Source organism: Oryx dammah, unplaced genomic scaffold (genome assembly GCF_014754425.2).
Source record: "Oryx dammah isolate SB20612 unplaced genomic scaffold, SCBI_Odam_1.1 HiC_scaffold_5, whole genome shotgun sequence".
NCBI lineage: Eukaryota > Metazoa > Chordata > Mammalia > Artiodactyla > Bovidae > Oryx > Oryx dammah.
In genome coordinates this window covers 29,754,058-29,769,210 of record NW_024070189.1, presented here as the reverse complement: position 1 = coordinate 29,769,210, position 15,153 = coordinate 29,754,058, and the positions used below count along the sequence as shown (strand labels likewise).

The 15,153-nt window shown below is 39.3% G+C and overlaps 1 protein-coding gene across 1 annotated transcript in view; it reads left to right on the top strand.

Moving 5' to 3' along the window:
* Window positions 1-2,519: 2,519 nt before the first annotated feature.
* FAM151B (family with sequence similarity 151 member B) overlaps window positions 2,520-15,153 on the top strand; it is a 37,510-nt gene continuing 24,876 nt past the window's right edge. Inside the window, exons 1-2 of the mRNA XM_040239446.1 lie at window positions 2,520-3,253; window positions 8,107-8,232. Of these exons, the coding sequence (XP_040095380.1) occupies window positions 3,229-3,253; window positions 8,107-8,232 (151 nt within the window). The 5' untranslated portion in view covers window positions 2,520-3,228. The remainder of the gene's footprint in view (window positions 3,254-8,106; window positions 8,233-15,153) is intronic.

Genomic DNA, 15,153 nt, shown 5'->3' with positions numbered 1-15,153 from the left:
ATAGACGGCAGCCCACCAGGCTCCCCCGTCCCTGGGATTCTCCAGGCAAGAACACTGGAGTGGGTTGCCATTTCCTTCTGCAATGCATGAAAGTGAAAAGTGAAAGTGAAGTCACTGAGTCGTGTCCAACTCTCAGCGACCCCATGGACTGCAGCCTACCAGGCTCCTCCGTCCATGGGATTTTCCAGGCAAGAGTACTGGAGTGGGGTGCCATTGCCTTCTCCGACAGCTGGTATCTAGAAAGTGAAAAGACAACCTGCGGGACTTCGCTGCTGGTACAGTGGATAAGAATCTGCCTGCCAACGCAGGGGACACAGGTTTGATCCCTGGGTTGAGAAGATTCCACATGCTGTGGAGTAAGCAAGCCTGTGTACCACAGCTGCTGAGCTCGAGCTCTAGAGCCCTTGAGCTACAACTAAAGCCAGCGTACCGAGAGCCTATACTCACAATAAGAGAGGCCACTGCAGTGAGAAGCCTGCACACCACAACTACAGTAGCCCCTACTCTTTGCAACTAGAGAAAGCCCGCGTGCAGCAAAGACCCAGGACAGCCACAAATAAATTACTTAAGCCTGTAAAATGGAAGAGAATATTTGTAAATCCTTTCAAATAATTTTTACAATTCAACAAAATCTCCACAAATAACCTAATTTTTTAAATGTGCGAATAATTTGAATAGACCCTTCTCCATATAAAATATATAAAAAGCCAATAAGCACTTGAAAATAGTTCAACATTATTAGTCACTAGCAATACACAAAGACCACAATGAGATGTTATTTCATATTAATTTCCATGACTATAATTAAATAAGTATTGGCGACGATGTGGAGAAACTTGAACCCTCTTTAATTGCTGGTGGGAATGTAAAATGTCTTATGTAGGTGCTTTGCAAAACTGGCAATTCCTCAAAAAGATAAACATAAGAGTTATCATATGAAACAGCAATTCCACTCCTATGTATATTCCCAAGAGAAATACATCCACATATTATACTGCCACACAGAATTTTGTAGAAGAGTGTTAATAGCAGTCAAAATTCACTAGTAGTCAAAAAATGGAAACAATGCAACAGTCCATCCATTAATTGATGAATGGACAAATAAATGTGGTATATGCTAACAATGAAAATTTATTTGGCCACAAAAAACAAGTACTGATACATGCTTCCATAGGGATGAACCTTGAAAACCTGCTAAGTGAAAGAAGCCAGTCACAAAATACTGTATGAGCTCATTTAAATGAAATGTCCAGAATGGGCAAATCCATAGAGCTGGAAAGTGGATTAGTGGGTTCCAAACAGGAAAAAGGAGTACGTCAAGGCTGTATATTGTCACCCTGCTTATTTAACTTATATGCAGAGTACATCATGAGAAACTGGGCTGGAAGAAGCACAAGCTGGAATCAAGATTGCCAGGAGAAAATAACCTCAGATGTGCAGATGACACCACCCTTATGGCAGAAAGTGAAGAGGAACTAAAAAGCCTCCTGATGAAAGTGAAAGAGGAGAGTGAAAAAGGTGGCTTAAAGCTCAACATTCTGAAAACGAAGATCATGGCATCCGGTCCCATCACTTCATGGGAAATAGATGTGGAAACAGTGTCAGACTTTATTTTTTGGGCTCCAAAATCACTGCAGATGGTGATTGCAGCCATGAAATTAAAAGATGCTTACTCCTTGGAAGGAAAGTTATGACCAACCTAGATAGCATATTGAAAAGCAGAGACATTACTTTGCCAACAAAGGTCCGTTTAGTCAAGGCTATGGTTTTTCCAGTGGTCATGTATGGATGCGCGAGTTGGACTGTGAAGAAAGCTGAGCGCCGAAGAATTGATGCTTTTGAACTGTGGTGATGGAGAAGACTCTTGAGAATCCCTTAGACTGCAAGGAGATCCAACCAGTCCATTCTGAAGGAGATCAGCCCTGGGATTTCTTTGGAAGGAATGATGCTAAAGCTGAAACTCCAGTACTTTGGCCACCTCATGCAAAGAGTTGACTCATTGGAAAAGACCCTGATGCTGGGAGGGATTGGGAGCAGGAGGAGAAGGGGACGACAGAGGATGAGATGGCTGGATGGCATCACCGACTCCATGGACATGAGTTTGAGTGAACTCCGGGAGTTGGTGATGGACAGGGAGGCTTGGCCTGCTGCAATTCATGGGGTCTCTTAAGAGTCAGACATGACTAAGCAACTAAACTGAACTGAAAGTTTGGAAGAAAATGGGGAGTGACTGCTTTGGATGATGAAAACGTTCTAAAATTGTGCTGGCTCCACAATGCTATGACTACAGTGAATTGTAAATTGTACCTTTTAAATGTGTAGCATTTTGTATCATTAGGAAATGCAGATCAAATACAAGCCAATCAATTATTTCTCCAGAAAGATTTTTCTTTAAGTGAAGTCATTGAAGTTTAGTGTTCTCTGAAACTCAAGAAATCTTTTGATCTTGAGAAAATCCAGCCTAATTGAAGACACAGTGAGATAATTACAACTCGTCTGGACTTAACGTACGTTAAAATCTGAAGAGTTGGGCGAGAAGGACTGCCATTTGTCCTTTGTGTAACGTGTGCTATTTGTTATCCTAATTTTACAATTGACAGAGTAGAATTAGTTACAATGCTAGAATACGGCAGTGATACGTTGCTAATTCTCATCAGTCTGATTCCACTGGCGCTTTTTCCAATCCCAGTTTGGCTGTGGAAAGGAGCTAAAGAGGGCAAAGGCGCTGGGTGGGAGACTCTGATAGTATTTCTAATGAAATCCGTCAGCGAGAAGAGGGGAACAGAAAAATTTTGACTTAGCACTTCAGCCTCCTCATGCAGAAACACTCGTTTTTATGAAGCTATGATTTCATGTCATTTTTCAGGATGTTATCAAATTAAAAAGAAAAAATATATCGAACTTTGGAAATTCGTACCCCACTGCAGCAACTTAGCGTCTCAACGCAGCCTCCGTCTTCCCTGACAAAACATTCTACAGAACTACTGTGACTACTTTTCAGAAGAGCAAGTCGCGCGACACTTGGACGCGAACAACAGCCAACAGGACCGCGCAACCGCGAAACTGGAGCGGCAGCCTCTGCGCGTGCGCATTGCTCCTCAGCCGCTTCCGCCTCCGTCTCGCAGGCCACTCCTCTTAGTCTGTCGAGTCGGATTTTCTCGCCACAGGTGACGGGTCATCAGCGGTGCCCACCCTCGGCGCCTGCGCAGACTGAGGCTCACTGTCACCATGACAGCGACCGCCGGGGGCCCTGGTAAGCGGGGCTCCCCAGACTCCGAGTGTGAGACCGTGCTCCACACTGTTGGCTTGCAGTGAGTGGACATTTTCTCCGGCCCGGTGCCGTAGTTGGGGGCCCTTTAAAAGTCTCCTCTGGTGGCACTCCTTCCTATTTTGGATCTTCGTGGTTCGTTCTCCACGTGTGCCCATGATCAGCTGGCCTTGAGTCTTCGTTCTCAGTGTGGGCGTTAGCGAAAAGCTTTTGGGGTGTTCAAGAATGGCAAGAATATTGTGCCTTTTTGTAAAGGATTTCTTTTTTTCAAAAGAGCAGTTTTAGTTTCTTAGAAATACTAAGTAACGAACCTGGAGGTTCTCCATTCAGCCCTACCTGACATAGGCATGCGTGCTCAGTCGTGTTGGACTCTGCGAACCCATGACCTGGGATCTTGCAGGCAAAAATACCGGAGTGGTTTGCCATTTCCTACTCTAGGGATAAATACATAGCTTCCCATTATCAGCTTTCCTCTTCAGAGTGGTACTTTTGTTACAACTCTGAGCCTGCTTTGATGTATCACAATCACTCAAAGGCCATAATTTACATTGTTTACTCTTGGTGATGCAGGATCTGTGAGTTTAGACGAATGTATAATGAATGACATGGTCCATGGTAGAGTATCATACAAAATAGTTTCACTTTCCTAAAAATCCTTTGTTTTACCTACTTATCTTCTTCCCCCCAACCCCTGAAAATCAGTGATCTTTCTATTGTATCCATAGGTTTTTTTTTTTTTCTTTTCCAGAATGTCATGTAGTTGGAATCATAGAGTACATCGGCTCTCCACATTGGCTTTTTTTCACTTCAGTAATGTGTGTTTAAGCTTTCCCCATGTCTTTTATAGCTTGAGAGCTCATTCCTTTTTAGCAAACAATAATTCTGTTGTGTGAGTGAACCACAGTTTATCCATTCATATTCTAAGAGATATCTTGGTTGCTTCCAAGTTTCAGCAGTTGTAAATAAAACTGCTATAAACCTAAGTGTGCGGTAAATAAAACTACTAAAAACATAAGTGTGCAAGTTATTGTATGAACATAAGTTTTCAACTCCTTTGGGTAAATATCAAGGGGTGATTTCTGGATTGTATAATGGGAATATACTTAGCTTTGTAAGAAACCAGCAAGCTTTATTTTAAAGTGGCTATACCATTTTGCATTCCCACACAATGAGTGAAGATTCCTGTTACTCCATATCCTCACCAGCATTTGATATACTAGTGTTCTGGATTTTGGCCATTTTAGTACGTGTGTAGTTATACCCTGTTGTTTTAATTTGTGTTTGATGAAAAGTGATGTGGAGCACCTTTTTATATGGTTGCCATCTATCTTCTTTGTTAAGGTATCTGTTAAGGTCTTTGGCCCATTTTTTTTTTTTAATGGGGTTGTTTTCTTATAGTTGAGTTTTAAGACTTCTTTATATATTTAGATTAATAGTCTTTTATCATATATGTTTTTTGCAAATGTTTTCTCCCAATCTGTGGCTTGTCTTTTCATTCTCTTGATGTTACCTTTTGCAGAGCACATGTTTCCCATGTTAGTGAAGTCCAGCTTATCCATTATTTCTTTCATGGATGGTACCTTTAGTGTTGTATCTAAAAAGTCATTGCTGTACTGAAGGTCATCTATATTTTCTTCTATGTTATCTTGTAGGAGTTTTATAGTTTTGAATTTTACACTTAGATCTGTGATCTGTATTGAGTTAATTTTTGTGAAGGTATGAATTCTGTGTCTAGTATTTGTGTGTGTGTGTGTGTGTGTGAAAAGAAAAAAGTTTGTTGAAAAGGCTGTCTTTTCCCCATTGCATTGCCTTTGTGCCTTCATCGAAGATCAGTTACCTCTATTTATGAGGGTCTATTTGCGGGCCTCTCTGTTTTGGTCCTTTGATCTATTTGTTTATTCTTTCACCAAAACAACACTGTCTTAATTGCTCTAGCTTTATAGTAAGTCTTAATGTTGGATAGAGTCATCACTTTGTTCTTCAATATTATATTGACTATTCTGAGTTTTTGCCCTCCACATACACTTTTGGACCAGTTAGTTGATAGCCACAAAATAACTTGGAGGGATTTTGATTGGAATTGCTTGAATCTATAGATTAAGTTGGGAAGAACTGACATCTTGACAGTATTGAGTCTTCCTATTCATAAACATGGAATATCTATCCATTTATTTAATTCTTTGATTTCATTCATCAGAGTACTTATCCTCATGTAGATCTTTACATATTTTGTTAGCTTTATACCAAAGTGTTTTGATTTTGTGGTTTAATGTAAATGGTATTGTGTTTTCAACTTCCACTTACTCATTGCTTTGTAAATAGGAAAACAGTTGACCTTTTTTTGGGGGGGGTTTGCACTAGGTCTTCATTGTGACATGCAGACATATAAAAATAACTCTTAAGTAACATTCTGGTTGCATCCCTGTTGCTGCAAATGGTATTATTTTGTTCTTTTTATGACTGAGTAGTATTCCACTGTATATATGTACCACATTTTCTTTGTCCATTCATCTGTCCATGGACATTTATGTTATTTCCATAACCTGGCTATTGTGACTAGTGCTGCTATGAACATAGGGTGAATGTTTTTATTCTTGTTTCTTCGTTTGTTTGTTTTCTACACCACACAGCATCTTTAGTGGGATCTTTAGTTTCCAAGCAATGATCAAACCCATGCCCCCTGCATTGGAAGTGCAGAGTCTTAACCACTGGACTGCCGGGGAAGTCACATATCTCATCAACTTCATTTTTAACAGCCACATCAATTACATATTTTATCATGAGGATAAACTGAGATTTAATTACTTCCCATTGTTGGACATTTCTGTTTTAGCCAGTAATTACTGTGCCTTTTTAAGATGCATAAGTTAAACATTTTAAAAATGATGACCATATATTTTCTTTCATCTGAGTCTAAAAGGTCTGTGACTATTGCATATGCTAAAAAGGGACATATGTGTTTCTATAAGAGACTGATTAGGGGATAGTGGATATCACAATTAACTCTCCCCTTTCTTTATTCTGTAACCCAATATGCAGAGTGGTCACTAAGTTCCATGAATATTACTTAGAAATTATTTTTATATGCCCTTCCATTCTCTTATCAAATTTTATTTTCTTTCAGTGTCTTGTCAGCAGTTTGTAATGGCCATCATTAAGTTTTTAAACTGTTGTTATATAGAATTAATAAACAATTAATGGAAGACATACTCTCATGCATAGGGAATTTGTAGTTATTTGGTAGGTACTTAAATGTTCAAAACAGTGAACAAAAATTGGGGAGGTAAGGTTATAGATAACTCTTACTGTTTTTCAACCTTTCCTCCTTGTTACGGGGGCTTCCCCGATGGCTCAGACAGTAAAGAATCTGCCTGCAATGCAGGAGACCAGGGTTCAATCCCTGGGTTGGGAAGGTCCCCTGGAGAAGGAAATGGCAACCTCCAGTATTCTTGCCTGGAGAATCCCACGGACAGAAGAGCCTAGTGGCCTACAGTCCAAGGGGTTGCAAAGAGTCAGATACAACTGAGTGACTAACACTTTCTCTTTCAGTGGGATATGGCATTATATGCAGTAGAACTGATTCAAGTATTTTAGTCTTAACTAAATTAACTCAAGACATTTTAATGCCTAATTAAAAAAAAATCTGGTCTGCCAAAAAGTAGTCAAAAGATACAGGAAATATGTATATTTGTACATGCTAGAGAAATCTAGAAATACTAACTCAGAATTTACTTAGTCACTCATAAGTATTGCTGACACTCATAATTTGAAGGCAAATATGCTTAAATGTTGGGCTTCCCAGGTGGTGCTAGTGGTAAAGAACCTACCTGTCAATGCAGGAGACATAAGAGACAGTGGGTTTGATCCCTGTGTGGGAAAGATCCCCTGGAGGAGAGCATGGCAACCCACTCCAGTATTCTTGCCTGGAGAATCCCATGGACAGAGGAGCCTAAAGGACCATAGGGTCAAAAAGAGTCAGACACAACTGATGCGATTTAGCATGCATGCATGCTTAAACGTATAATTTAAAATTCTAATGGTTAATATAAATATAGAATGGAGCCTCAGGTGGAGAGTTTAAGTTCTACAAAATTTTGATGTTTTTAATATAGCTTTGGCTTTATATACATTTTACTTAATTATGGGGCTAGATTGGAGAAGATAACCATGTGAAAATTCCTGCATTAAAATATCTGCTTCTTAACAGTTTTTTTTCCCTTCCTGCATTTTTCTTTACATGTCTGAGGCTCAGACTATCCTAAATGTTTACTGATTATTACTTACATCGTATATAGCATGCATGCGTGTGTACTCAGTCGTGTCCAATTCTTTGTGAGCCCATGGACTCTAGCCCACCAGGCTCCTCTGTCCATGGGATCCTCCAGGCAAGAATACTGCTGTGGGTTGCCATTTCCTATTCCACATTTATAGCATATTTATATATAAATATATATATATCTTTATATTTGTCACATCTGAATGTGTGCTGAGTCGTTTCAGTCATGTCTGACTCTTTGTGACCCTATGGACTGTAGCCCACCAGGCTTTACTGTCCATAGGATTCTCCAGGCAAAAATAGTGAAGTGGATTGCCGTGCCCTCTTCCAGGGGATCTTCCCTACCCAGGGATCGAACTCTCATCTCTTGCGTCTCCTGCATTGGCAAGCAGATTCTTTACCCCTAGCGCCACCTGGGAAGCCCATCTTGATACTGGTTCTTAATTTTGTAAAATCTTGTCTCAGTTTTATTGCTTTATTTTTCTCCATCAACATATGCTTTGCCCTTTTTATTAAAAAATACCCTATAAAATTATTTTTAATATCAATGCTGTCATTTTAGGATCTTGGAGTGAAAATATACTGGAATATTTTCTGAGAAATAACCAGATCACAACAGAAGATGGCGCCCAAATCATCTGGTATCATGCAGCTAACCACAAGGTGCAAGTGAATGAGGCACTGAGAAGTAAGTCAGTATTCCTTGTACTTGGATGAATTCAATTTCTTTTTAAAAATCTGGTCATATTTGCACGTACCAGAGTCTTAGATGATTCAAGTGTAAATTCTTGGCTAACATAAACATTCTTATAAAAGATCTCATTTTATTTACAAAATGAACAAATTTTCCTAATGGAAGAACTTCCTCATTTTCCAGAAATGATTTACCTTTACTATGCCTTATTTAAAGTTCTCATGTATTATTACATTTGCTTATATATGCTAAGTTGCTTCAGTCGTGTCCGACTCTGGGTGACCCCATAGACGGCAGCCCACCAGGCTCCCCCGTCCCTGGGATTCTCCAGGCAAGAACACTGGAGTGGGTTGCCATTTCCTTCTCCATTACTTATATATAGTAGTGATTTAAGTAAAATGTTTAAGTTCACGATTGTATGTCACATGTATTTCTGTGTCTTTCACAGCTTGGTCAGGAGAGGCTCAAAAATATTTGTTGAATGGATGAATAAAGCCATTGAATGCTAATCTATAACGCCCTGGGCAGTATTTGTGCCTGGGCTAGAAACCAAGCCTTTGGGTTTGCTAACTCCATCTGTAATCTTGTGTAGATGAACACTATAGCAGTTTAATTAGCCTTTTCCTGTGAAGTACCCCTTTTGGCTACAGCAGTGTGGGAGAATGAAGGTGTATCATGAGAGGGATGGGGCATAGCTTGAAGTGCCCTGTTCCAACAGAAAGATTTCCTTGTAATCTCATGCTGCTGCTGCTGCTAAGTCGCTGTGCGACCCCATAGATGGTAGCCCATCAGGTTCCCCCGTCCCTGGGATTCTCCAGGCAAGAACCCTGGAGTGGGTTGCCATTTCCTTCTCCAGTGCGTGAAAGTGAAGTCGCTCAGTCGTGTCTGACTCTCAGCAACCCCAGGGACTGCAGCCTACCAGGCTCCTCCGTCCATGGGATTTTCCAGGCAAGAGTACTGGAGTGGGGTGCCATTGCCTTCTCTGTGTAATCTCATATTTTATTGTAAACATGTACAAATTTACTCAATTTACACAATTTACACATCCAACTCAATTGTGTATCTGGATAATGTATCTGAATAGTTTCTTTTATTGAAAAGATATTATTTTCAGTTGTTTTTCAAAGGGAAGAAATTTGTCTTCTAATATTTAATGCCTTATAATTAAAACAGTGCCTAGCACATAATAACCTAGCCGTGGTTTTTTAATAAATAAATTTTAGCAGAAGCAATGCTTAAGGAAAACATTGATTAATGGCTTCCTGGAGCTGAAATGAATAGGGGCTGGGGAGTAAATGCTAGTGGGTACAGGTTTTGTTTTGGAATGATAAAATTTTTCTGGAATTAGATGGTGCTGATGGTTGCACAGGGCTTTCCAGGTGGCTCTAGTGGTAAAGAACGGCACTGCCAGTGCAGGAGATATTAGAGAAGTGGACTCAATCCCTGAATCCGGAAGATCCCTGGAGGAGGGCATGGCAACCCACTCCCGTATTCTTGCCTGGAGAATCCCATGGATGGAGGAGCCTGGCGGGCTACAGTCCGTAACGTTGCAAAGAGTCGGACACAACTGAAGTGACTGAGCATGCACGCACGCATGGTGGTCTCACAACCTTCTGACTATTCTGAAAACCACTAAATGGTATGCTTTAAAAGAGTAATTTTATAGCTTGTGAATTATATATCAATTTTTAAAAATAGAAGAAAATAGGAAGAAATATATCTATTATTTGCAGACAATATAGTTTTATATTTAGAAAATAAAAAAGATTCTACAACTAAATGATTGTAATTCATAAGTTGATATAGACAATCTCAACTTTTTTGACAATATAAAAATCAAAGCAGAAAATAAATTGGATTTCTCTGTAACAGCTAAAAATTTGGAAGCAATCTTTAAATTTTATGTTTTGTAATAGTAAATGTAGAAGTCTCAGACCTAGAAATAATTTAATTAAATATGACTACTTCTAGCCTTGTTTTAAAAATAATCAATGGAAGTCATTTCCAGTTGCTGGCAGTCTGCTGTTGATCTGGGAATTTTTCATAGGTTACTTAGTTTTCAGATAATATCCTCTTTACTTTTGTTATGCCCAAGTCGCGAAATCTCCCAGTGACCACCAGGGAGCCGGTATCCGATGCAAAAGCAAGAGAGTTTTTATTACCAAACTTGAGCTGGGGCTCCCACCGGCACCGACACAGCGGCTATAGGGAGGGAGCCCCGAGTTTGGGGTTATACTGCTTATATAGGGAATATTCAGGTGAAAGGATAACAAAGCGGGTGTTCAGGCTGAAGGACTACTGATTGGTTACCCTCTTCTATAGGGTTGTGTGTGGATTTCTGATTGGTTTTTTACTTCCACGATAAATCATTACTTCTAAGGTAAATCACAAATTCTTGAACTTAAAGTCAGGAGGTTTAACCTAAGGGCTGATTGGCTCGTGCACAGTGAGGCAAGTTTAAGCAATATCCAAAGTCTAAGTCTGTTTGCCCAGTACCTTTGCAAAAATGGAATTCTTTTACAAGATGGAGTAGCTCAGGCTCTACATTCCTCCCTTCTCAAGGACCCAAGACAGACCCAATCATGGGTCTGTAGTTAGCTTTATATTATCTTTTACCAGGGGTGGGTTTGTTAGGGCTGCATATTGGGACCTAAGCACCCTAAGCTGCACCATGTTGATGCGGCCTTTGATAAAGTTTATCAGCTTGTTTAGTAGACACGGTCTGAAGGTGAATAGCAAGAGTAAAATGATCAGGGGCCCAGCCAGAGAAGATATGAGGGTCGTGAGCCAGGGAGATGAACTGAACCAGGATTCAAACTTTTCTCTTTCTCTTTTTCTCTGACTCAGCCCTTCTCTTATCTTGGCCAGGGACTCGCTGACTATCCCCGAGTGATTCACATAAAAACAACGTTCTTCCCCTAACGTAGCACATAGGCCCCCTGAGAGACTTCATACTCAAGATACTTCTTGGGAATTGGGGCGGAGGTCTCTTTCTTCTGTAACTTCTTCCTGCTGTGCATGGGCGTAGGCCTGCCTAACAGAGCAGAAGTCTCTCTACCTGATCTAAGTTGGGGTTTTCCACATCTGAAACCAGCTTAAAATGGTGGTAGCCAAGCCTGACACGACTCAGAAAACTCAAGTGTTTAGCAATACAGGGTCTAATCTGAAAATACACCCATAGCATCACCTAGTTATTTCCCAGGATATCTGAACCATAGCTACTCTATTTTGACTTAATTGTAAACTTTTCCTTAATAGCCAAAGCAGATTTCATCGTTAATGACTTCAGTGTTTCTCTAGGTACGAGAAGATGCAAGAATTGGGACTCATAAAATCTTCTCCTGAAAAGATCTAACTATCTGAAGGCCTGTTCTGCCAGTTTTTCCCAGAGCACAGAGTGCCTCATTCCTGATTTTTACCCTGAACTCCTTTCAGGGGCATTGAAAGTCAGCAGTTGCAGCGGCCATGATTTAATCTTTGCAGGTGTAGATGGCGAGTGTCAGTCTTCAGTTGGCAGAGCCCCTTTTTGCTCATAAACTTGACCATGATTTTGAAGGGGGCATTTCATGACCATTTTATCCCCTGGTGCTGAGAATGTCCATTCTCAGGTTTGGCAAAGATTCTGTTGACAGGCCACTCAATGTGCTGTTACTGGACTAGGCCATAAAACAGTGTCCAAAATTCTCTGGATCACCTGTCTTACTAGCTTCTTGGTCCAGGAAAATATTCCCTCTTGTTGCTTCTTCCCATGTCCAGAGATACACTATTACCATTATTGATCTCATATGGGACTATATATTATTCTATTAGAGGCCTCACACACATATTTGACAGTGTAAGAAACAGCAATTTTGTAAAACAGGGGAAATACAAATAACATAGCCAGCAGTATTAGTAAAGTCACAAGTAAGACTTATGTTAAGAACTTCCATTAGATGTAGCCTAGTATATCTTCAGGTCATCTGACTTAGCGAATGACCTGAAGAATCTTTATCTGCCCTGTAGAATCTTTATCTTCCAGGGAAATTATATATTGGCACCATCTATAAGGCACATAGCCCAGTTTTCTAGTGTTATTAGACTGATTATCTTTAGTATAATTTAGTTTTTTTTCTCCCCAACACAGAGGAGACTTTAAACCTAAATTACTGTAGTCTGATGTTATCTATGTAAATCCATCCCATAATTGTGGGAGATTTTCCTCTCCTTTGTGGAAACTTTTCTTGTTCTGATTGAGCTTGGGTAATAGAAAAAAGCTCAAATTTATAGCCAGAGTCAGAGCAGGCATTATTAATTGGCCTGTTGAGGGGATCCTATCTAGTAATATCACAGTGACCTGAATATGACTATAATTTTTTAAGTAAATTTTCTCAGGGCCAACCAGTTAGAGTCTGGTAGTAGAGAAATTTACCAAGGTAACCGAGAACTAGACACAGGTAATTGGCCACAAAACCAACAATTGGATTGATTTTTAAAACTAGCATAGGATCAGGCCTATGATAGAAAAGCATTTGATTTATATGCAAAGGTCTAAGAAGTCAAGAAAACATAAATGATCATACGAATCAGGTCTAGCATCTTGGGGAAGCTGTGTACCTCTGATGTCGTCGTCTTCTCATCCTGGTGTAGTGTAGTTTTTCTGATAAAAAAGTCCTTCCATCCATGTTGGAGACAGTCCCTTAAATTATGTCTTTTTCCAGTCCTGGTTGCAGGTCATGAGGCATCTGATCTTCATCCAAAGATAGATTACTGAGATAAGCTTCAGAAACAAACTTAGGGTGTTCTTCAAGAATTCAATTAAATTTTACATTAATATCACATAACAGCAAAGAACTATCTAAGAGATGAGTCTTACTAGATGCAGACCTCCATTAACAAACTGGTATTTAACATTTTGAAATATCTTTTTCTCCTTAAAGTTACCCTTATTTTTATGAAATATAACCAAATTAAGGCTAGTTTGTTTGCAAAATAGGTTTGTTCTCACTCATTTTGGTCTGATGATTTTTATAACCATAATTGATTATAGGCTTTTTATTTTTCTGAAACATTTATAGAGTCTCAGACTGAACTTTTAAAATAAAAAAACAGGGTTGGGAAACTCACACCAAAGGCTTATCACAGATTTTGCCTAACAAATCTAGGTGAATTCTTCCCTTTTTAAGGTCTCAAAAATTTCTTGAGATTTTTGTATCTGTGAGATAACCTTCCTAACTCATTTGATAAACTTAGTGGAAACCTAAGAACTTCCAATTTTTGGAGGAGTCAGATAGAAAATATAATTGTTTTGTTTATAACGCTTAATTTTACCAAAGTATTGTCATAATTAGTTTGAGGGGAAAACATAAGATTCAAACCCATAATTTTTCAGATAGAGACCATAAAAGTTATAAGCATATTCGCTGGTTCATTCAGTCCTTTTGTTAACTTTGGTGAAGTCATCAGGTTTTCCATTAAAATACCAGGACATATCAGAATGTTAAAAACTCCATATAATTTCTAGGATATCTATATTAGTAATTTTACCATACATTATAACATGAGCAGAATTATTACTCATCTGATAATCTTTTTCATGTAATTTAACCAACCAAATAAACACAGTTTAATATCTCTCTTTGGGATGTTCCAGGGGCCCTCTGAAGCATCCCAGTTAGAGATCAAAAGAACTTCAAAAGAGTTCTATTTAGGAACCTTTCTTAATAGAGTTTATATAAAAGCTCATATCTCATTTATATTTTTTAGAAGTTTTTTTTTTTTTCACTTGAGGTAATTTCCTTGTTGACAAACTTGTAACAGATATAATATTTAACTTATATTAAACCTAGGTACAATGAAAATATTCTACTTAACATTAATTACTCTAAGACATGTCTATATTAAATAGGTCAACAAACAAACATTAATATCAGGTATTTAACATTAAATATTTCCCAGTTCACATGAACCTGGGATTTATTGTTTAATTTAGAATTACTTGATTTATAAGTGCTTACCTTTTTTTTAAAGCCAAATAAAATAGAGCTCATATACAAATTAACCTCAAAAACATTACCCAGAGACAGAGACATACCAAGACATATTTAGACAGACACAGTGCAAGATCTAGCTTCAAGTCTTTTTTTTTTTTTCTTAGAGTCAGGAGTTAGAGATGGTCGAACCCAGGTCTCCCATATTGCAGGCAGACGCTTTAACCTCGGCTCCACCAGGGAAGCCCTTAAATACAAGAATACAGTCCCTCAGAAAACCTCCTATAGAGACACAGAACTTCAGATCTAAGTACTAACATCAAAGATTTCAAGGGAGGAAGGTAAGCCAGGTTGAAAAAGGAAGGGGGAGGCTTGTTAGTTCCGTATTCCTTATCAGGATCTCCTGTCATAAAACAACTCATGCAAATGGTTACTATGGTGCCTGGCCAGGGTGGGTGGTTTCAATCAGTGTGCTTCCCCTAACAATTCCCCCCTGTAAGATGGGGTATAACGGCGCCGTGGGTCCAGTTTTCCTAGGTTCCTTCAGGTTCTCTCCCACCCGTGTCACCAACACCCGAGTGGTAGAAAGTTCCTGTTAAGGCAAAAAAATGTTACCCAAGGAGGGGAGTGTACTATGATATTTTCCCACACTATGATATAGGGGACTTGGTCAGGATGTCCAGCCTGTGGTCAGAGGATGATATCTCGGACTTGGTGCACAGTTTCCAAGTCAAACGTGCTTTCCGAAGGCCAGCCCACATGGAACGATGGCCATCCTGTGCTGCAAAAAGTAATTAGTTTATCTTTATTAATTTTAACACTGAGGTCACGGGCGCCTTTTTTTGACCTCTTTAAAATACTCAGTTATCAGAGATAGAGGAGTAGGGCTAGATTGATGTTGCCCCATCGTTCCTGGATCAATCAGGCATTGGTAAATTAACACAAA